Source organism: Loxodonta africana, chromosome 2 (genome assembly GCF_030014295.1).
Source record: "Loxodonta africana isolate mLoxAfr1 chromosome 2, mLoxAfr1.hap2, whole genome shotgun sequence".
NCBI classification, from domain to species: domain Eukaryota; kingdom Metazoa; phylum Chordata; class Mammalia; order Proboscidea; family Elephantidae; genus Loxodonta; species Loxodonta africana.
In genome coordinates, this window is record NC_087343.1 from 59,274,658 (window position 1) to 59,296,330 (window position 21,673).

The 21,673-nt window shown below is 38.4% G+C and overlaps 1 protein-coding gene across 1 annotated transcript in view; it reads left to right on the forward strand.

Annotated features, from left to right (window-relative positions):
* DDX4 (DEAD-box helicase 4) overlaps window positions 1–21,673 on the forward strand; it is a 101,936-nt gene that overhangs the window by 21,413 nt on the left and 58,850 nt on the right. Inside the window, exons 4-7 of the mRNA XM_023545463.2 lie at window positions 605–682; window positions 4,443–4,493; window positions 12,404–12,408; window positions 15,210–15,264. Coding sequence (XP_023401231.1) covers window positions 605–682; window positions 4,443–4,493; window positions 12,404–12,408; window positions 15,210–15,264 — 189 coding nt within the window. The remainder of the gene's footprint in view (window positions 1–604; window positions 683–4,442; window positions 4,494–12,403; window positions 12,409–15,209; window positions 15,265–21,673) is intronic.

Below are 21,673 nucleotides of genomic sequence, written 5' to 3' on the forward strand. Positions count from 1 at the left end.
AACCTTGCTCCTTGCTGCAGCGTCTTTGCCCTCGAGATTCTTAATCTGTGGTAAATAAATACAAAGAGAGTAGTATTATTAAAAAGAGAGACAGATAGTGTGCAGTGGGAATGTGGAGGAAGGATTAATTCTGACTGGCGAGCTGAAGGAAGACTTTGAACTAGGCTTTAGGAGTGAAAAGAATTTTGATAAGAAAAATAGAAAAGCAAGGAATGCCACGCTGAAGGAACAGAATAGACAATGGTACAAAGTGTTGGAAGTTCACAGATGTGGACTATGGAGAGTTATTTGGCATGGATTAAAATGTTTGCTGTTCAGAGTTATGTAGTGGGAGATAAAGCTAAGAATGCTAGTATGGAGAAATACTGTGGAGAGATGGGTAGGTGAAGGGAAGTAGTATTCATAGCTTTTTTTCATTTTTAATGTAATCCCATCATAATTTTGGTTTTAAAAAGTAGAAACACCAAGTGAGAAATCAGTGCTAGTTCCTGTGCTACTCTTTTCCTCATCCCTGGAAGTCCCCTTCTCCCAGACTCATTTAATTCCTAGTGTTTGATGACTCTCTTAATTTTACATATTACAAAGTGTATCTAAATTCTTTCAGATGCTGGCGAGTCTAATAAAAGAGAGAATCCTTCTACACTGGGTGCTTTTGGAGTTGGAAAGCGTTTTGGAAACAAAGGTAATTACTTGTTTATGATATCTTACAGCCAAAACTTGAGTAAACGCAAATTTTCCAGTCTTGTGTGTTCATCTTTTCCTTTAATGAACATAGAAAATAAGTACATTTTTGTTCTGCTAGAAATAATTTAAAGCATCACTTTATGCTGTTTGGGGTGTGTCTACAATTCATCTGTTTTTTTTTTTTTTTAACAGCCATGCTCCAAATTGTATCTCTCCAAATGATTCACTCCACATGTGAACCCTAGTTCATTCTTTGTTTACTCAAAAAATTCCCCCTCTAAAAGACTAGTTTAAAGGACTAATGAACTACAACTACCACAGCCTACACTAGTCTGAGTCCAATACAACTAGATGGTGCCTGGCTACCACCACTGACTGCTCTGACAGGGATCACAATAGAGGGTCCCGGACAGAGCTGGAGAAAAAGGTAGAACAAAATTCTAACCCACAAATAAAAGCCCAGACTTAACTGGTCTGACAGAGACTGGAGAAAACCTGAGGATATGACCCCCCAGACAGCCTTCTGGTTCAGTAATGAAGTCACTCCTGAGGTTTACCCTTCAGCCAAAGATTAGACAGGCCCATAAACTAAAACGAGACCAAAGGGGCACACCAACCCAGGGACAAGGACTAGAAGGCAGGAGGGGACAGGAAAGCTGGTAATACGGAGCCCAAGGTTGAGAAGGAAGAGTGTTGACATGTCGTGGGGTTGTTAACCAATGTCATAAAACAATATGTGTACTCACTGTTTAATGAGAAGGTAGTTTGTTCTATAAACCTTCGTCTAAAGTACAAAAAAAAAAAAAAGACAATCCTTGGGTAGGACAGGGAAGCACTGACCCAGCCATTGTTGGAAGGACAAAAATGGGGAAAGAGGTGTACAAACTGAAAAGAACTTTGGATTTGGAATGAAACAACTATGAAAACTAATGCTTTCTCTGTTTTTCCCAGTCTACTTTTAAGCACAAAAAAACCCCCAGCTGCCATCGAATCAATTCCAACTCATGGTACTTCCCTCTGAGTAAAACTGTGCTCCATAGGGTTTTCAGTGGTTAGTTTTTTTTTTTTTTTTAATAGATCACCAGACCTTTCTTCAAGGCATCTCTGGGTGGACTCAAATCTTCCAACTTTTGGTTGGCAGCTAGCCAACCTTGTTAACCATTTGCACCTGTCAGGAACTCTGACTTAAGCGTACAGTGGGGATGATTCACTGTCTCGCTGTAGGGGATGGCCCTTCACGGCTTCACAGTCCTGAGTCAGCCCTGAGGCCAGGGGCATGAGGTGCTGTGGTCCTCAGGTCTTCTCCTCCACTGTCTCTTGTCTGCATCCTACAGCAGTGGAGGTGAGTGAGTAGGGTGCTCTGAAAATGAGAGCCACTCATTCAGCCACATCTACCAAGCAGTATAGGCTGGCATGGCAGATGTGGAGCCCAGGATCTCCAGTGCCTCAAAAGAAATAAATAGATTATGAAACACACAGCACTAACCTCGCCTCCTCAGAACATTACTGAAATCAGATCTTTTTTTGTGAACAGCAATAACAACAACAACAACAAAACATTTGGCATTTTCTCCAAAAGAGTAAGGAAGGGTCTTTTATTGGAAGCTGCTCTGATGACGTCCTTACCTGATACCGCATGATATGACACCCTTTTACTAACTGACCTACTTTTTTTTTTTTTTAATATGCATATACTTTTCTAAACTTCCTATTTTCAAATAATATATGCACAGGAAGTTGCAAGAATAGTGCAGAGCCCTATGGACCCTTTCCCAGCCTCCCCCAATGGCAGCCTTGTATATAACAGTAGTACAGTATCAAAACCATGAAATTGACCTTGGTACAGTACTGTTAAGTAGGGTAAAGAGCATATTCATTTTGCACCCATTTTTATTTATCTGTGTGAGTGTGTGTGTGCAGTTTGATTTCATGAATAGATTTGTGTAACCACCACCAAAAAAAAAGGTTTGACATGATGTAAAGAAAGAATGGTACAAAATCATGGTTTTTTATCACCAGCATCAGTGAGTATAGCATGAAAGGTTGTGCACTTGGTACAGCTGACACTCTGAAAGCGTCGGGCATCCCATGAGAGCCCTACACAGGACCAAACAGCTGGGCCACATTTCCAGTTTGTATATTTAAAATGCTATGAAGACAACAACGTTATTTTGTCTACAGCATGTCTTTCTATATTTGTTTCCTTTGAAATAAAAATGTTCTAAAGTCAAAACAACAACAACAAAAAACTCCCTTTCCCCAAACAAGATATCCGTTTTATACCTCTAAAGGTAAATTTGAGCCTCCATCTTTATTTGAGCAAAGAACCAGCAGCAGAAGCATTGAAATTTTATTTTTTCCTTAAAGACTTCAAAAATCATACATTAAAACTTTTCACTGGCTAATTCTTTCCAGAAGTAGACTACCAGGTCCATTTTTCTAGTCTGTCTTAGTCTGGAAGCTAAGCTGAAACCTGTCTGCCATGGATGACCCTGCTGGTATTTAAATACTAACAGCATAGCTTCCAGCATCATAGCAACACGCAAGCCCACGTGGTACAGCAAACTGACACGCGAAAGGAAGAGTTAAGATCAAGACCAATGACATGTAGGTAGAACATTTTCCTAAGGGTCTTGGAAACCCAGCATTGACTCTTCTTGGAGAGGGAAGGATTTGGGGGCAGTGGTGGAGGGCAGTAGAATATTATCTTTTTCTGGAGAAACTTTAAAGATTGCAAATATTTAAATGAATAAAATAACACAAAACTTAGGTTTTGTGGTAATACGCTCTTCCTTTAGGGATTATCTTTATATATTTTGAAGTTAGCCATCTTTATCTGTCAAGAAAAAATATTTTTTGTTATTCCATCATATACTGAGGCTATAGAGTACTTGCTCTTGTATGGAGTTTTATTGCTGGAAGGGACCTCAGATTTTGTTGAACCTGAGATGTTAAGTGACTTGATACACACACACGCACAGACATATATGTATGTATATATATAGTATAAATTTAGCATCTGTAAAGCAATAATTGATTGCCCTGTGTTTTAAAGACACCAAAAAATAATATATGATTTAGATGACATACTGATTTACTGGCATTCCATATTTCACAGTTTTAAAGTATATATTCCCTGAGTATCTTTGCATTTAAAGTGATTAAGGCTCAGCATTTTTTAATTTTATGAAATATTACTGATGCATGTTTTTAAAATGAATTGTGGAGACATGCCTGTATGCTACACAGAAATGCTTAAATCTAGACATAGGTTTTTATTAAGTGAGAAATTTGAAAGCAGGACTTGATGAAAGAATTTTTTTTTTTTTAGTTTGGTAAACAGAAGTTGGCAGATGGATTTCGTATTTTACTCTGACAGATGGGGAGATTATGAGTTGATTTATAAAATTTTGATATTTTGAACAGAAAGTATATAGGCCTTATACTGACTGTCATATAACCCTTTTTACCAATGTATTTACAGAGGAGTACATGACATTTGAGGTAATACAAAACTGGCTGAAAAGGAAGTTGTTTTTAAATTTAAGAGAATGGGGTTGATAAATTAACACAGGACAGAATTTATATTACAGCTTGTATGAGTTCTCACCTAAAATTTATATGTACATTTTACACATAGTTTATCTTATTTTAAAAGGGCTTCATAACTTGTTTTTCTAAGGATTTTTTTTTTTAACCATTGAGGCACAGGTATTTGTTTTCAGTAATTTGCAAGTTTCATTTTATATTTTGTATAGGTTTTTTAAATGACAAGTTCGAAGAAGGTGATAGCTCTGGTTTTTGGAGAGGTAAGTTCAGTATTTTTGCAGTGACTTTTTAATTTGATGTCAAGAATACATACTTAAGAGAAATTTGAGATCTTACTCTGGTCCAATTCCCTTATACTTAAAACCAATTTTATGAAGCAGCTAGAGCTAGGACCTTAACTAAGGACGTTACTAATTGTTGATCAAGAATTCAGACATCCTAATTTGGCCTGTTGCCTCCTGCCTTAGTTAATCTATGAGGTATGACCTTTGAATGCTGTACTACCTTAGGAAAACATGGATAGTAGAAATAGCAAGTCAACAATCAAAATTCCACTTCTGTATAAACATAGTTTGGAACACATGAATCCCTATTTGGACTCAAATCTTTTAAGAACACATTGAAGGTGGAAAAAGGTAAATGAGAATATGGATTTTCTATCAAAGGTACTAATACTCTGGTTTGGGGAACAAAGAGGATATAAAAATGGAAGAGAGTAGTATCACCAAAGATAGACTACAGTAATGAACTGTGCTTTCTCTGGAAAATCTGATTAAGTAGATTTGAATAAGGCCTTGGAACCTGTATTTAAAAAGCATACCTGGTGGTTCTGATGGGTTTGTTGTTGTTGTTGGGAACCACTGATCTGTTGAATCTGTATAACATAGGAAACTTTGGCATTCCAGACTTTGTTTCATGTCCCTGCTCTGCTGCCTGCTAATTGAATGACCTGGAGCAAGTTGTTCAACCTCTCTAAGCCACAGACTCCTATTCTGTAGGATGGAGGCAATCCATTTTCAAAGGCTTGTTAGGCAGACTAAATGAGAATGCATGCCAAAACACTAAGTTCAGTACCAAACACATTCATGGTAAACATTTAATAGATGCCATCTGTATTCATTAAAGGAGCCCTGGTGGCACAGTGGCTAAGAACTATGGCTGATAACCAAAAGGTGTTGGCGGTTGGAAACCACCAGTCAATCCTTGGAGATCCAGTAGGACAGTTCTACTGTGTCCTATGGGGTCGCTATGAGTCAAAATCAACTTGACGGCAATGAGTTTGGTAACAGTATATTCATTAAATGTTTCAGACTTGATCTTACTATACTGTAACAAAGTCAAAACCAAGACTAGACCTGATCACTTTAGAACTCTTTTGGAATACATAAATTTATCTTGGGATGAGAAAGACTTGTACAATGAAAGTGATGAAACCCTGCTGAGAGAGATAAAAGAAGACAAATGGAGAGATGTTCCATGTTCATGGATTGGAAGACTTAATATTGTTAAGATGTCAGTACTACCCAAAGAGATCAACACAATCCAGATGAAAATCCCAGAAGTTTTCTTTAGAGAAATGGAAAAACCAGTCCTTGAATAGCCCCAAATAGCTAAAGCAGTGTTGGAGGAGAAGAACAAAATAGGCGGACTCATACTTCCTGATTTCAAAATATTTTGTACAGCTACAATAATCAAAATAGCCTGGTACTGGTATAACAATAGATATATAGGCCAGTGGAATAGAATGGAAAGTACAGAAATAAAACCACACATCTCTGGTCAGCTGATTTTTGACAAGGGTGCTAAGTCCATTCAGTGGGGAAAGAAGAGCCTTTCTAACAAATGGTGTTGGGAAAATTGGATTTCCACATGCAGAAAAATGAAACAGGACTTAAACCTCACACCATACACAAAAATTCAAAATGGATTAAGGACCTAAATGTTTAAATTAAAACCGTAGAATTCTTAGAAGAAAATACAGGTGCAAGGCTGTTGGGCCTAGCTTTTTACAATGGATTGTCTAATATAATACAAAAGCACAAAGAACAAATGACAAAATAAATAAATGGGACCTCATAAAAATTAAAAACTTTTGTTCATCAAAAAACCTAAACCAAACCCATTGCCAGAGTCCATTCCTAATCATAGGAACCCTATAGGTCAGAGTAGAACTGCCACATAGAGTTTCCAAGGAGTGGCTAGTAAATTTGAACTGCTGACCTTTTGGTTAGCAGCCAAGCTCTTAACTGCTGTGCCACCAGGGCTTCTTGTTCATCAAAAGACTTCACGGAAATACTGAAAAGACAAGCTACCAACTGGGAGAATGTCTTCTGAAATCAGGTATCCAGTAAGAATCTAAGCCAAAAAATCTGTATAACTTTGACAACTTAACAACAAAAAAATAGGCAAAGAACTTGAATAGACATTTCACTAAAGAGGACATTTAAATGGCCACCAAACACATGAAAAGATGCTCAATGTCATTAGCTATCAGAGAGATGCAAATCCGAACCACAATCAGATACTGTTCCACACCTGCTAGGATGGCTAACATAAATCACAGACACACAAACCCAGAAAATAACAATTGTTGGAGAGGATGCGGGGAAATTGAACCTTTATGCATTGCTGTGGGAATACAAAATGGTATAGCCATTGTGAAAAACGGTGTAGCAGTTCCTCAGAAAACTAATAATAGAACCATTCCCAGCAATTCCACTGCTGAGAATATACCCAAGGGACTTAAAAGTAGTAACATGAACAGGCATGTACACTAATGTTCATTGCAGGATTACTCATAATAGCCAATAAGTGGAAATAACCTAAATTGCGCATCAGTGGATGAATGGATAAACAAAGTGTGGTACATACATATAACTTAACCAGAAAGAGAAATGAAATCTTACATGCTGCAACATGGATGGAGCTTGAAGATGTTGTTGTTATTAGGTGCCTTCGAGTCAGTTCTGACTCATAGTGACCCTGTGTACCACAGAATGAAACATTGCCCGGTCCTGTGCCATCCTTACAATCGTTGTTATGCTTGAGCTCCTTGTTGCAGCCACTGTGTCAGTCCATCTCGTTGAGGGTCTGCCTCTTTTTTTTTTGTCAACCCTCTACTTTACCAAGCATGATGTCCTTCTCCAGGGACTGATCCTTCCTGACAGCATGTCCAAAGTATGTAAGACGCAGTCTCCCCATCCTTACTTCCAAGGAGCATTCTGGTTGTACTTCTTCCACGACACATTTGTTCGTCCTTTTGGCGGTCCATGGTATGTTCAGTAGTCTTCGCCAACACCACAATTCAAAGGCGTCAGTTCTTCTGTCTTCCTTATTCATTGTCCAGCTTTCACATGCATATGATGTAATTGAAAATACCATGGCTTGGGTCAGTTGCACCTTAGTCTTCAAGGTGACATCTTTGCTTTTCAACACTTTAAAGAAGTCCTTTGCGACAGATTTACTCAGTGCAATGCATCTTTTGATTTCTTGACTGCTGCTTCCATGGGTGTTGATTGTGGATCCAAGTACAATGAAATCCTTGACAACTTCAGTCTTTTCCCCATTTATCATGATGTTGTTTATTGGTCCAGTTGTGAAGATGTTTGTTTTTTTTATGTTGAGGTATAATTCATACTGAAGGCTATGGTCTTTGATCTTCATCAGTAAATACTTCAAGCTCTCTTCACTTTCAGCAAGCAAGGTTGTGTCATCTGTGTAATGCAGGTTGTTAATGAGTCTTCCTCCAATCCTGATGCCCCGTTCTTCTTCATATAGTCCAGCTTCTCAGATTATTTGCTCAGCATACAGATTGAATATGTATCATGAAAGGATACAACCATGATGCACACCTATGCTGATGTTAAACCACACAGTATCTCCTTGTTCTGTCCGAACAACTGCCTCTTGATCTATGTACTGATTTCCAATGAGCACAATTGAGTGTTTTGGAATTCCCATTCTTTGCAAAGTTATCCATAATTTGTTGATCCACACAGTTGAATGCCTTTGCATAGTCAATAAAACACAGGCAGACAACTTTCTGGTACTTTTTCTGCTTTCAGCCAGGATCCATCTGACATCAGCAATGATATCCCTGGCTCCAAGTCCTCTTCTGAATCTGGCCTGAATTTCTGGCAGTTCCCTGTCAATATACTGTTGCAGCTGCTTTTGAATGACCTTCAGCAAAATTTTACTTGGGTGTGATATTAATGATAATGTTTGATAATTTCCATGTTCAGTGGGATCACCTTTCTTGGGAATAAGCATAAATATGGATCTCTACCAGTCGTTCGGCCAGGTAGCCACCTTCCAAATTTCTTGGCATAGGCGAGTGAGCACTTAAGCACTGCATCAGTTCATTTAAACATCTCAGTTGGTATTCTATCAATTCTTGGAGCCTCGTTTTTTGCCAGTGCCTTCAGTGCATCTTGGACTTCTTCCTTCAATACCAACATTTCCTGATCATATGCTACCTCTTGAGGATGATTGAATGTCCACCAGTTCTTTTTGGTATAATGACTCAGTGTATTCCTTCCATCTTCTTTTGATGCTTCCTGAGTCGTTTAATATTTTCCCCATAGAATACTTCAGTATTGCAACCAAGGCTTGAATTTTTTCTTCAGTTCTTTCAGCTTGAGGAATGTAGAGCTTGTTCTTCCCCTCTGGTTTTCTATCTCCAGCTTTTTGCACATGTCATTATAATACTTTGTCTTCTCGAGCTGCCCTTTGAAATCATCTGTTCAGTTCTTTTACTACATTGTTTCTTCCTTTTGCTTTAGCTGCTGGATGTTCAAGAGCAAGTCTCAGAGTCTCTTCTGGCATCCATTTTGGTCTTCCCTGCTTTTCTGTCTTTTTAACAGCCTCTTGATTTCCTCATGTATGGTGTCTTTGATGTCATTCTACAACTCGTCTGATCTAGTGTTGAGCATGTCAAATCTATTCTTGAGATGGTCTCTAAATTCAGGTGTGATATACTCAAGGTTGTACTTTGGCTCTGGTGGACTTCTTCAATTTCATCTTGAACTTGGATATGAGCAATTGATGGTTTGTTCCCCAGTTGGCCCCAGCTGATAATATTGAGCTTTTCTATCCTCTCTTTCCACAGATGTAATTGGTTTGATTCCTGTGTATTCCATTTGGCAGGGTCCACGTGTATGGTCGCTGTTTATGTTGGTGAAAAAAGGTATCTGCAGTGAAGAAGTTGTTGGTCTTGGAAAATTCTATCCTGCAATCTCTGGCATCGTTTCTGTCACCAAGGCTGTATTTTCCAACTACCGATCCTTTTTTGTTTCCAACTTTTGAATTCTAATCCCAGGTAATTATCAGTGCACCCTGATCGCATGTTTGATCAATTTCAGCCTGCAGAAGCTGGTAAAAATCTTCAATTTCTTAATCTTTGGCCTTAGTAGTTGGTGCGTAAATTTGAATAATAGTCGTATTAACTGGTCTTCCTTGTAGGCATATGTATATTATCCTATCACTGACAGTTTTGTACTTCAGGATAGATCTTGAAATGTTCTTTTGGATGATGAATGCAACGCTGTTCCTTTTCAAGTTGTCATTTGTGGCTTAGTAAACCATATGATTGTCTGATTCAAAGTGGCCAATACCAGTCCATTTCAGCTCACTGACATCTAGGATATCAATGTTTATGTGTTCCATTTCGTTTTTGACAACTTCCAATTTTCCTAGATTCATACTTTATACATTCCATGTTCCAGTTATTAATGGATATTTTGTATCTGTTTCTTCTCATTTTGAGTCATGCCACATCAGCGGATAAAGATCTGGAAAGCTTGACTCCATCCATGTCATTAAGATCAACTCTACTTTAAGGAGGCAGCTCTTCCCCAATTGTCTTTTGAGAGCCTTCCAACCTGGGGGGCTCATCTTCTAGCACTATATCAGACAGTGTTCCACTGCTATTCGTAAGGTTTTCACTGGCTAATTTTTTTCAGAAGTAGACCACCAGGTCCATCTTCCTGGTCTGCCTTAGTCTAGAATCTCACCTGAAACCTGTCCACCATGAGTCGCCCTTCTGGTATTTGAATACCGGTGGTATAGCTTCCAGCATCACAGCAACACACAAGCCCCCACATTATGACAAACCGACAGACATGTGGGGGTTGAAGACCTTATGCTGAGTTAAATAAGTCAGTCAAAAAAGGACAAATATGTGACCTTATATAAAGATAAGAATAGGAACTTATTGCATTGGGCAAGTCTTTTGCGAAATACCTCTTTAAAGTATTAAAAACCAAAGATGTCACCTTGAGGCCTAAGGGTGGGCCTGACCCAAGTCATGGTGTTTTCAATCACCTCACGTTCATATGAAAGCCGGACAGTGAATAAGGAAGCTCGAAGAATTGGTGTCTTTGAAATTGTGGTATTGGCAAAATATTGAATATACCTTGGACTGCCAGAAGAATGAACAAATCTGTCTTAGAAGAAGTACAGTCAGAATGCTCCTTAGACGCGAGGATGGCAAGACTTCGTTTCACATACTTTGTATGTTCCCTGCAGAAGTACATCATGGTTGGTAAAGTAGAAGATCAGCAAAAATGAGGAAGACCCTCAGTGAAATGGATTGACACAGTGGCTGCAGCAGTGGGCTCAAAGATAGCAAGGATTGTGAAGATGGCGCAGGACCGGGCAGTATTTCATTCTGTTGTACATACGGTTGCTGTGAGTCAGAACTGACTCCATAGCACCTAACAACAACAACAACAACATTTATTAGTGATTACTAGGGGCAGGAGGGAGGGGGAAAAGGGAGGTTTTTGCTTATTGAGCACTGGGTTTTGGTTTATGATGATGGAAAAATTACATTGATTAAATGTAGCGTTGACAGCTGATTAGTGTAATTGCTGTCAGTAAACTGTATACCTGTAAAAAGTTGAACTGGCAAAAGTTGTGTGATAGATATCGTCCCATGGCAGTCTCTACTTCTATGCTGGGTTCAGTCATTCATTGCAACGGCCACACAGAACTGAGACTATGCTTACAGTCATGGGGTTTATTAAGGAAGCAATAGGATACAGTTTAGGTTGAGTAATGCTCAGAGTACAGTTTTTCCATCAGGACAGCCCCTTTTCAGTTGTGCTCAACAGGCACACCTCTCCCTGGCCCTCAGGCCTAAAGGCACTCAGCTTTCTTACTCTCTGGTCCAGGAAGCCTACTGCTCCTCCTTCTGTGGGTCTCTCCTGCTGGTCTCTCTTTCCTTTATGGTGGTAGGATTCTCTCTTTCCTACCCTTGGGGTGGCTCATTTTAAGCCCAGCAGAATGGCAAAACTGACCAATCCACTTGGTAGGCCACAATTACCCGATCATACAGCCCTGCTGAGTTACAAGACTGTGGCTAGAAAGGCCACACGAAAGTCATTTCTCACACCGCAGGTCTATTTACTACAACAGAAAAAGAGCAGCTGCTGAGACTGCTTATGTACGCAAAACTTCTCATGGAATTTGGTTTCTTTGTTTGGAGGTTTAGGGTCATGGTTTCATGAGATATCCCTGTTAATTGGCCTACATTTAGTGCTTCTGTTCTACCTCCTAGTTCATTGCATAGTGCCTGGGGTCTTGAAAGCGTGCAAGCAGCCTTCTGAGGTACAGCAGCTCACCTCTATTAGCCAGGAGCAACAGAGGAGGAAAGACAGACAGGAATAGGAGGACTAAATGGAATATGTGGCTAATTGCCTCCATGAACAGTTGCCTCCTTTGTCATGAAACCGGAAGAACTGGATGTTGCCTGGGTACTATTACTGAATGTTTTGATCAAAGATTGTATAGATGAATCCTGATCAAAAGGAATAAAATGCAGAACAGAATGTCAAATTTTTATGGAATCCAGAATCTCTGAAGCCATGAAGGCTGGGTAAACCTCCAAAACTATTGCCCTGAGATAACCTGTAAACTTTAAACCAGAAATATCTCCTGAAGTCTTAAAAACCAAACAGTAGTTTAGGTTACTTAGTAAAACATGTCTGCCTTGAGCATTGTGCTCCTTTCAGGGCTATCTGTATGGGATCAAATTGTCAATTGTAACTCGAAATACTAGTTGGGAAACTTAGCGGGTAGTAAGTTTATGTTCATAGGGGAGGAACAGTTTGGAAAAGGAGAGAGAATGGTTGAAGAATGTAATCAATCTCACTGAATTGTGTATATATAGAAAGTGTTGATGTATGTTCTGCTATGTATATTCTCAACAACAGCAAATAAAATAAAACATTAAGAAAAACCAAAAAACTCTTTTGTAATAAAGTAGGGTTTTAATATAACAAATAAGACTTTCCCTGAACAACTGCCAGTTTCATGTTCTTGTTTCTCTGCTTTCTCACCTGTCTCATTCAGATCAGATGAAAAAATATGTAACATAAAGTTGTTATTTGAGAGAAGAAAACATTATTTTTTCCGTTTCTACTTGATCCTTTCTGTTTTAATCTGACTTTTAACTCATTTAATATTCAAGATCATTTCCTCTTAGCAAAGACTTCAAAGGCTCCCCAGTTGATTTCTAGATGTGGTATGCAGGAGGCCTTCTGAGCAGAAGTTCTGGTTTCTCAAAGCTCTTGAGAGAATCCCCCCTCCCCCAAATGACTTACAGTTTTTCTGTTTGGTCTTTCTTTTCTCTTATTCAAGGTAAAAGCCTTTACTTTGCACACAAATGGGTAGTGTGTTTTGTGGTTGTTTTTTTTTTTCCTGTAACTTAGTTTCTCTAGATAGTATAGTGTGATAAGGAGTTGAAGTTTTAAAGTTGGACTGCTTAGTCGTGAGACCCAGATCTTCCTCATGTCAGTTGCATTATCTTGTGTCTTGTAAAAGGTGCTTAACCTTTCTGTACTCCCTTTTCCCTAATTATAACATGAGGATAATACTTCTGTCATGAGGTTTTTATGAAGATTTAAGAAGTTAATACATATAATTCATTTAAAACCGTGCCAGGTACATACTAAGCTCTATAAAAGTGTTATTACCACTATTTTTATATTATGTAATAAGTAGGTGGCAATAAGGGCTTCGAACTGGTTTGAGCCGGTTCACTCATGGCCAGCGAGGTGAAACTGGAACAGATCCAAATTTGTACAATTTGGGTCATCTGGCATGGTAACCAGAACGGGAAAAATTAATAGGTCGAAGCCCCAGAGTGAGAGACTTGGAAGAGGGTAGTGAGCCCTTTCTGGAGCCTAATGCATGAGATTGGATTATTTGCAGGCCTGCAGGGAGTGCTCATGTTCAAAGCTGCAATCTTGGAGTGGAGCAGTGCTGTTTCCAAATGTACCATGGGCGAGAGGTTTGGCTCCTATGCAACGCTTATGCTGCCCTTGTTTTCTGAGAGTGAGATTAAGTTTCCAGCAGGGCTTCGACCCATTATTTTTCCCATTCGGTTACCATTTCAGTTTACCCAGCTTCTAAAAATTCAGGTCTGTCCCAGTGTTGCCTCCTTGACTGAACCTGTTTGAAGCTGTGGTTGTAACTGATCTTGGAATCATTATCCTATTGTTGCTCATGTTTGGTTTTATTTGCTGACTCTACAGAGATGATTTTTTAAATGACTTTTTATTTCGAAATACTGTAAGACTCACAATAAGTTGAAAAAGTAGTACAGAGGGTTTCCATGTATCCTTCCCCTCTTTTCCCCTAATGTGATTACCTGTAATCCTATCTTAATTCCCATTGTGATCAAAATAACTATAGATTTGTTTTGGGTGAATTTAAGTGCCTCAGTATGAGACTCCCTTTTCCTTCCAGGTCCCAAATTAATAAGTTTTTTTTTTTTTTCTATAAGGCAATAAATGTCAGCTATTATCATCATCATTATTCCAGGGACAACCTTCTTTCCAAAATTTTCTTTCCTGCTCAGCTCCCTTTTAGTGTTAAATCCTACTTCCAGGAAAGTTATCATGATGTTAGGTAGCCCTTCAAGACTATTTGTTGTTTCTTGACTACAGCTCACATAGGACCTTGCAACAAGAGCTCTTCAATGCTTGTTTGTTGTAAAAAATATATATATATTAAATGTTAAATGGATTAATACTCTTAAACAGGAATTTAACTGATAACCTTCAAGCTGTTTAGTCACTTGGTGTCATTACTGTGACTTTAAGTTCTCAGATAGTAAACACTGTGACATGTGCAAAGATTCTTTGACACCATCTCTGCGTTTCCCAAACATGATTGGCTTTGTTAAAGTCTTCTGGAAAGCTTAAAGTTATCGCTAAGAGTTATATTAATAACATAAAATAATTCTAAAGTTACTGAAAGTCTTATTCATTCCTCACTGTCACTTTCCACTTTTCAGAATAAACATCTGTGGGGTGTGGTCTGGGAATTTTATTTTTACCTAACTCCAGATAATTCTTTTAGGTATCCTTATTTGTAGGGATCTTCATACCACTATTTAAGAACCCTGGTAATGTGACCATCAATGAAAACAAAAAAGCCAGCATCTCCCCCACATTCTTTCATTCGGGTGAATGGGGAAGGGTTTGAATATTTGTAAGAAAGCACCAATGTCTCAGGAAAGTTAAATAAGAGAAAAATATGTGATGGTACTATAAGTAGAACAGTCATGTATTTCTAGTGGTCTGTGGACCTCATTTGAGGACCATCTGCCTAGTTTGTAGTTTAGATATTCCTGAAACCATTTTTAGTTCAAATGATGTTTATAAAATTCGTATTTTTTGGCTTATAGTGCCTTGTTAGTGCTTGGCAAATAGTGGGTTATCAATTTTATATTTATCATTTAATATTTAGATACAGTAGATGATTTGTATAGGGAATTGACTCTGAATATTATCTTTATATATCTGTTAATGAAAATTACTTCAAAAATTAAACTGTTTATATTTTAACTTAAGAACCTATGTATCTTATTTCCTTACTAATTTATCTTGCGACTGTGTTATTCTTTAGATATTATGTCTTTAAAGTTAATTATTTAGATGCTGTTCACGTGTTACATTTCTATTCAAGAGTCTAATGACAGCGAAGATAATCAGACACGGAACAGAGGATTTCCCAGGAGAGGTGGTAAGAACCACATGTTTTAGAACAATTTGTATTTAAGACAGACGTTAAGCTGATAAAACTGATTTTGGAAGAGATGAAAGAAAAACTCTGGCGGTAAAAACAATTGAAGGAAAACACTTTGGGAAAATGTTTGCTTCTGTTAATACTTGAATGAATATTCAGTAGGTGCCCTCCTTCTGCTTTTTTAATGTCGCAGGCTCTTTTTTTTCCCCTAAGATCTCCAGAATATGCTATGAAGTGCAGCAGAGCTACATATGAATCTTGGTCAGTCACAATAGATGAACTGAGATTTCTTTATCTCTGAATAGCATCATTGGAGATACGGGGGAGGGAAGAAATTAGAGATTACCTTTTGTTCAAGTCTAGCGGTACTCCATCATATTCTGCTAAACCTGCCACTAATGAGGCTGAGGTGAGGTGGTATGAAAATTACTGTTTTAAGTTACTGATTATATATAGGTTTTTTTATTTTTTGTAGGTAGACATTGTAAAACAACAACAAAACCTGCAAAAAAAACAGTAAACTTATAATAAAGTTGCTACAGATGTGCAAGTTACCTATAATAAAAGGGTTTATTGTTTGGTACTATAAGATACGTTTTTTTTTGCCACAACTTGGGGGCATCCTTTTACCTTGCCTGTAAGGTGGGTAACTCCTTGAAGTAGCAAGCCCCCCTTAGTGAAGTGGGGACACGTGTAGTTTAGTGGTAGAATTCTCACTTTCCATGTGGTACCCACGTTCAGTTCCCAGACAGTGCACCTCATGTGCAGCCACTATGAACAGTTTCAGGGGAGCTTATAGACTCAGACTAGGAAGAAAGGTCTGGCCATCTGGTTCCAAAAATCAGCCAGTGAAAACCTATGAATCACAATGGTCTGATCTACAACTGAGCATGGTCATGGTACAGGATCAGGCAGTGTTTAGTTCTACTTGCATGGGGTCACTGTAAGTGGGGAGCCAATTCTATGGCAGCTAACAACAACAACCCTAGTGAAGTTGGGGCTTGGCAATGGGTTTCAGTATAGCTTAGTTAGGGCTAAAGAAGGGCTAAGAGGGGGAGGAATTTGGTGATGAATGGCAGATGACTGTTTGTCTTCTGAATTGAGTTCTGTTATGATATGAGGGATAAGTTCAGCTAAGAAAAATTACAGACTGTTTTAACAGACTCATGTTTTATCGTTGCTTTTTTTTTTTTTAAAGCAATTTTTGAGAGTTAATGTTCCCAAAATATTGTCCGTATTGTAATATTTTTGGCTGTTTTCTGCAGAACAGTGAATAATTTTGTTTTAACTAAATCAGCTTAATTTATATTTAAGTGAGTAAGTCAAAAGCCAGTTGAAGCTCTGTGTGCTTGGTCATGGATTATTCGCTAGATGTCTTAGTTATCTAATGCTGCTATAACAGAAATATGACAAATGGGAGGCGTTAACAAACCAAAATTTATTTTCTCACAGTTTAGGAGGATAGAAATCTGAATTCAGAGCGCTGGGTTTAGGGGAAGGCTTTCTTTCTCTGTTGGCTCTGAAGAAGGTCATTGTCTCTTCAGCTTCTTCCTGGTTCCTTGGAGATCTCCATGGGTCTTGGCATCTGTCTTACCCCATCTCTCCTCTACTCGCTTGTTAAATCCCTTTTATGTCTCAAAAGTTATTGACTCAAGATACACCCTACTCTAATCCTGCCTCATTCACATAACAAAGATAACCTATTCCCAAGTGGGATTGTAACCACAGGCACAGAGGTTAGGATTTGTGGTGGTTGTTAGGTGCCATCGAGTCGGTTCTGACCCATAGCAACCCTGTGTACCACAGAATGAAACACTGCCTGGCCCTATCCCATCCTTACAGTTGTTGTTATGCTTGATCCCATTGTTGCAGCCACTGTGTCAATCCACCTTCTTGAGGGTCTTCCTTTCTCCCGCTGCCCCCGTACTTTTCCAAGCATGATGTCCTTCTTCAGGGACTGACCCCTTCTGACAAAATGTCCAAAGTATGTAAGACATAGTCTCATCATCCTTGCTTCTAAGGAGCATTCTGGTTGTACTTCTTTCAAGACAGATTTGTTCGTTCTTTTGGCAGTCCCTGGTATATTCAGTATTCTTCACCACAATTCAAAGGCGTTAATTCTTCTGTTTTCCTTATTCATTGTCCAGCTTTCACATGCATATGATGGAGTTGAAAATACCATGGCTTGGGTCAATTGCACCTTAGTCAAAGATGAGATCTTTGTTTTTCAACACTTTAAAGAGATCCTTTGCAGCAGATTTGCCCAATGCAATGCGCCTTTTGATTTCTTGACTGCTGCTTCCGTGGCTGTTGATCGTGGATCCAAGTAAAATGAAATCCTTGACAACTTCAGTCTTTTCTGTTTATCATGATGTTGCTTATTGGTCCAGTTGTGAGGATTTTTATTTTCTTTATGTTGGGATGTAATTGATACTGAAGGCCGTGGTCTTTGATCTCCATCAGTAAAAGTGCTTCAAATCTTCACTTTCGGCGAGCAGGGCTATGTCATCTGCATAACGCAGGTTGTTAATGAGTCTTCCTCCAATCCTGATGCCCCGTTATTCTTCATATAGTCCAGCTTCTTGGATTATTTGCTCAGCATACAGATTGAATACGTTTGGTGAAAGGATACAAACTTGATGCATACCTTTCCTGATATTAAACTGCACAGTATCCCCTTGTTCTGTTCGAATTGCTGCCTCTTGGTCTATGTACAGGTTCCTCGTGAACACAATTAAGTGTTCTCAAAGTCTTCCATTCTTTGCAATGTCATCCATATTTTGTTATCCACATAGTCGAATGCCTTTGCATGGTCAAGAAAACACAGGTAAGTACCTTTCTGGTATTTTCTGCTTTCAGGAGGAATCCATCTGAAATTAGCAATGATATCCTTCATTCCACATCCTTTTCTGAATCCAGCTTGAATTTCTGGCAGTTCCCTGTTGATGTACTGTGTACAACCACTTTTGAGTGATCTTCAGCAAGATTTTACTTGTGTGTGATATTAATGATATTGTTCGATAATTTCTATATTTGGTTGGATCACCTTTCTTTGGAATAGGCATAAATACGGATTTTTTTCAGTCAGTTGGCCAGGTAGCTGTCTTCCAAATTTCTATGCATAGACAAGTGAGCACTTCCAGTGCTGTATCCGTCTGTTGAAAACATCTGAATTGACATTCCGTCAATTCCTGGAGTCTTGTTTTTTGCCAGCATTGTCAGTGCAGCTTGGACTTTTTCCTTTAGTGCCATTGGTTCTTAATCATACGCTACTCCCTGAAATGGTTGAATGTCAACCAATTCTTTTTGGTGTAGTGACTCTGTGTATTCCTTCTGTCTTCTTTTGATGGCTTCCTACATCGTTTGGTACTTCCCCTGTAGAATCCTTAAATATTGCAACTTGAGGCTTGAATTTTTTCTTCAGCTTTTTCAGCTTAAGAAATGCCAAACATGTTCTTCCCTTTTGGTTTTCTATCTCCAGCTCTTTGCACATGCCATTATAATACTTTACTTCGTCTTCTCGAGCTGCCCTTTGAAATCTTCTGTTCAGCTCTTTTACTTCATCATTTCCTCTTTTTGCTTAGCTACTTGATGTTCAAGAGCAAGTTTCAGAGTCTCTTCTGATATCCATTTTGTTTTTTTCTTTCTTTCCTGTCATTTTTAAAGACCTCTTGCATTCTTCATGTACGCTGTCTTTGATGTCATTTCACAGCTCGTCTGGTCTTCGGTCATTAGTGTTCACTGTGTCAAATCTGTTCTTGAGATGGTCTCTAAATTCAGGTGGGATATGCTCCAGGTTGTATGTTGCCTATTGTGGACTTGTTCTGATTTTCTTAAACTTGTGTATGATGGTCTGTTCCGCAGTTGGCCCCTACCCCTGGCCTTGTTCTGACTTTTACTATCAGGCATCTTAAAACTCTTCCAGCCTCTACCCATTACCCAGTTACAAAACCGCTTCCACATTTTAGGTATCTGTTAGAGTAGTACCCTACTTCCGATACCAGTTCTGTGTTAGCAATCTAGTGCTGCTATAGTAGAAATACCACAAGTGGATGGCTTTAACAAACAAATTTCTTTTTTCATACTTTAGGAAGCTTGAAGTCTGAATTGAGGACCCTTCCTCTGAGGGAAAGCCTTCTCTGTCTGTTGACTCCGGGAGAAGGTCCTTGTCACTTCAACTTGTTTCTTGCTTTCTTGGAGATCTCTATGTGGCTTGTCGTAAATATCCCCCCATCTCTGCTCTGCTCTCTTGTTTAATAGCTTTTGTATCTCAGAGATTTACTCAAGATCCACCCTACATTAGCCCTGCCTCATTAACATAACAAAGACAACTCATTCCCAAATGGGATTATAACCACAGGCATAGAGTTTAGGATTTACAACATAAATTTTGGGGGGAACTAATTAAATCCATAATAACCCCTAATGTGCCTTCTTCAGCATAGGTTAATTTGACCTGTTATTGTGCTTAATATAAATGGAATCATACAGTATGTACTCTTTCGTGTCTGACATTTGCTCAATGTATTTGTGAGATTCATTCATATTGTTAGTTGCAGTTGTTGATTATTATCATTACTGTGTAGTGCTCCTTTTTACTGTTGTTCTATTATTTATGAGTATTTGATTACTTCCATTCTGAGCTATTTGTGAAAGTGGTGCTCTGAACATTCTAGTACTTTTCTTACGCTGACATTGTATATATACTCAGAAGTACAGTTGCTACCTTATGGATTATTTATATTTTCAGCTTGAATAGCTATAGTCAGATGTTTTCCCAAGCGGTTATACTAATATACATGCCTCTGTTTTCACCGGTTCTTGGTGTTTTATTTTTAACTATTTTACTGGTGGTGTAGTGGTACCGCATTATGATTTTAGTTTGCATTTCCTTGATAGACTGGAGCCCTGGAGGCGTAGTGGTTAAGAGCTTGGCTGCTAACCAAAAGGTTGCCAGTTCGAATCCACCAGCTGCTCCTTGGAAACCCGGTGGGGGCAGTTCTTCTCCATCCTGCAGGGTCACTATGAGTCAGAATCGACTTGACAATAGCAGGTTTGGTTTGGTTTTGGTTTGTAATGAAGCACCAAACTTCATGTATTTATTGGTCACTTGAATATCATCTTTCGTGAAGTGCTTATTGAAGTCTTTTGTCCATTTTTCTATTGGATGTCTTTAAGTTTTTATTTGTGAATAATTTAAAACTTAGAGAAAAGTTGCAAGAATAGTGCAAATGATTCCTATATGGTCTATATATTGTGTCTTTTAATGGATAGAAGTTATTTTACCAGCCCAGTTTATCAGTCTTTCCTTTTATGGTTTGTGTTTTATTTTATTTTTGTTCCGTTCAAGAAGTCCTTGTACCGAGATCATGTAGACTTTTCTGTTATGTTTTCCTTTTAGAACTTTATTTTTTTAGCTTTTACAGTTATTTTGTAATGCATCTGGAATTTATTTTTGTATATGACGTAAGGTATCGGCATCAAAGTACGTTTTTCCCATATGGATGTCCAGTTGACTCAGTGTCACTTATTGAAAAGACTGTCCCTTCTGCTCTGCACTGAAGGGCTGCCTTTGTCCTAAATCAGGTGGTTGAATATACGAATGTGAATCTGTTTCTGGGCTCACTTGTGTTCCATTGGTCAGTTTCTCTGTTTTTGCAGCATTACCACATAGCCTAATTACTGTAGTTTCATACTAGGTCCTGGTATCTGATAGTGTAAATCTTCTAGACTTTTTGTTCTTCAGAAGAGAACTGGGGTTATTTTTAGTCCTTTGCATTTCTATATGATTTTTAGAATCAGTTTCCACCAAGAAATCTAATGGGATTTTTTATTGAGATTGCATTGAATCTTTAATGTAGAGAGAATCAGTGTCTTCAATTTTTGGGCCTTCCAATCTGTGAATCTCTTTATTTAAATCTTTAACTTTTCTTAGAGCCATGTTTTATAGTTTTCACTGCAGAAGTCTCATTTATCTTTCTATACCTGAGTATTTGATATTATGTGATGCTTTGGGCCTTCCAATCTGTGAATCTCTTTATTTAAATCTTTAACTTTTCTTAGAGCCATGTTTTATAGTTTTCACTGCAGAAGTCTCATTTATCTTTCTATACCTGAGTATTTGATATTATGTGATGCATATCTTTTTATGAAGATTTACTTCATATAACATCAAGCTCAGCATTTTACAGTGCACACTTGGGAGGTTTTTAGTATTCACTATGTTGTGTAACCATCACCACTATCTAATTCCAGAGCATATAAATCTCCCCTAAAAAGAACCCCATACGTATTAGCAGTTAGTCCCAATTCCCCCTTCCTCAGTCCCCTGGAAACCACTAATATATTCTCTGCAGCTGGGATTCACTTATTCTGGACATTTCATATAAATGGCATAATATGGTAT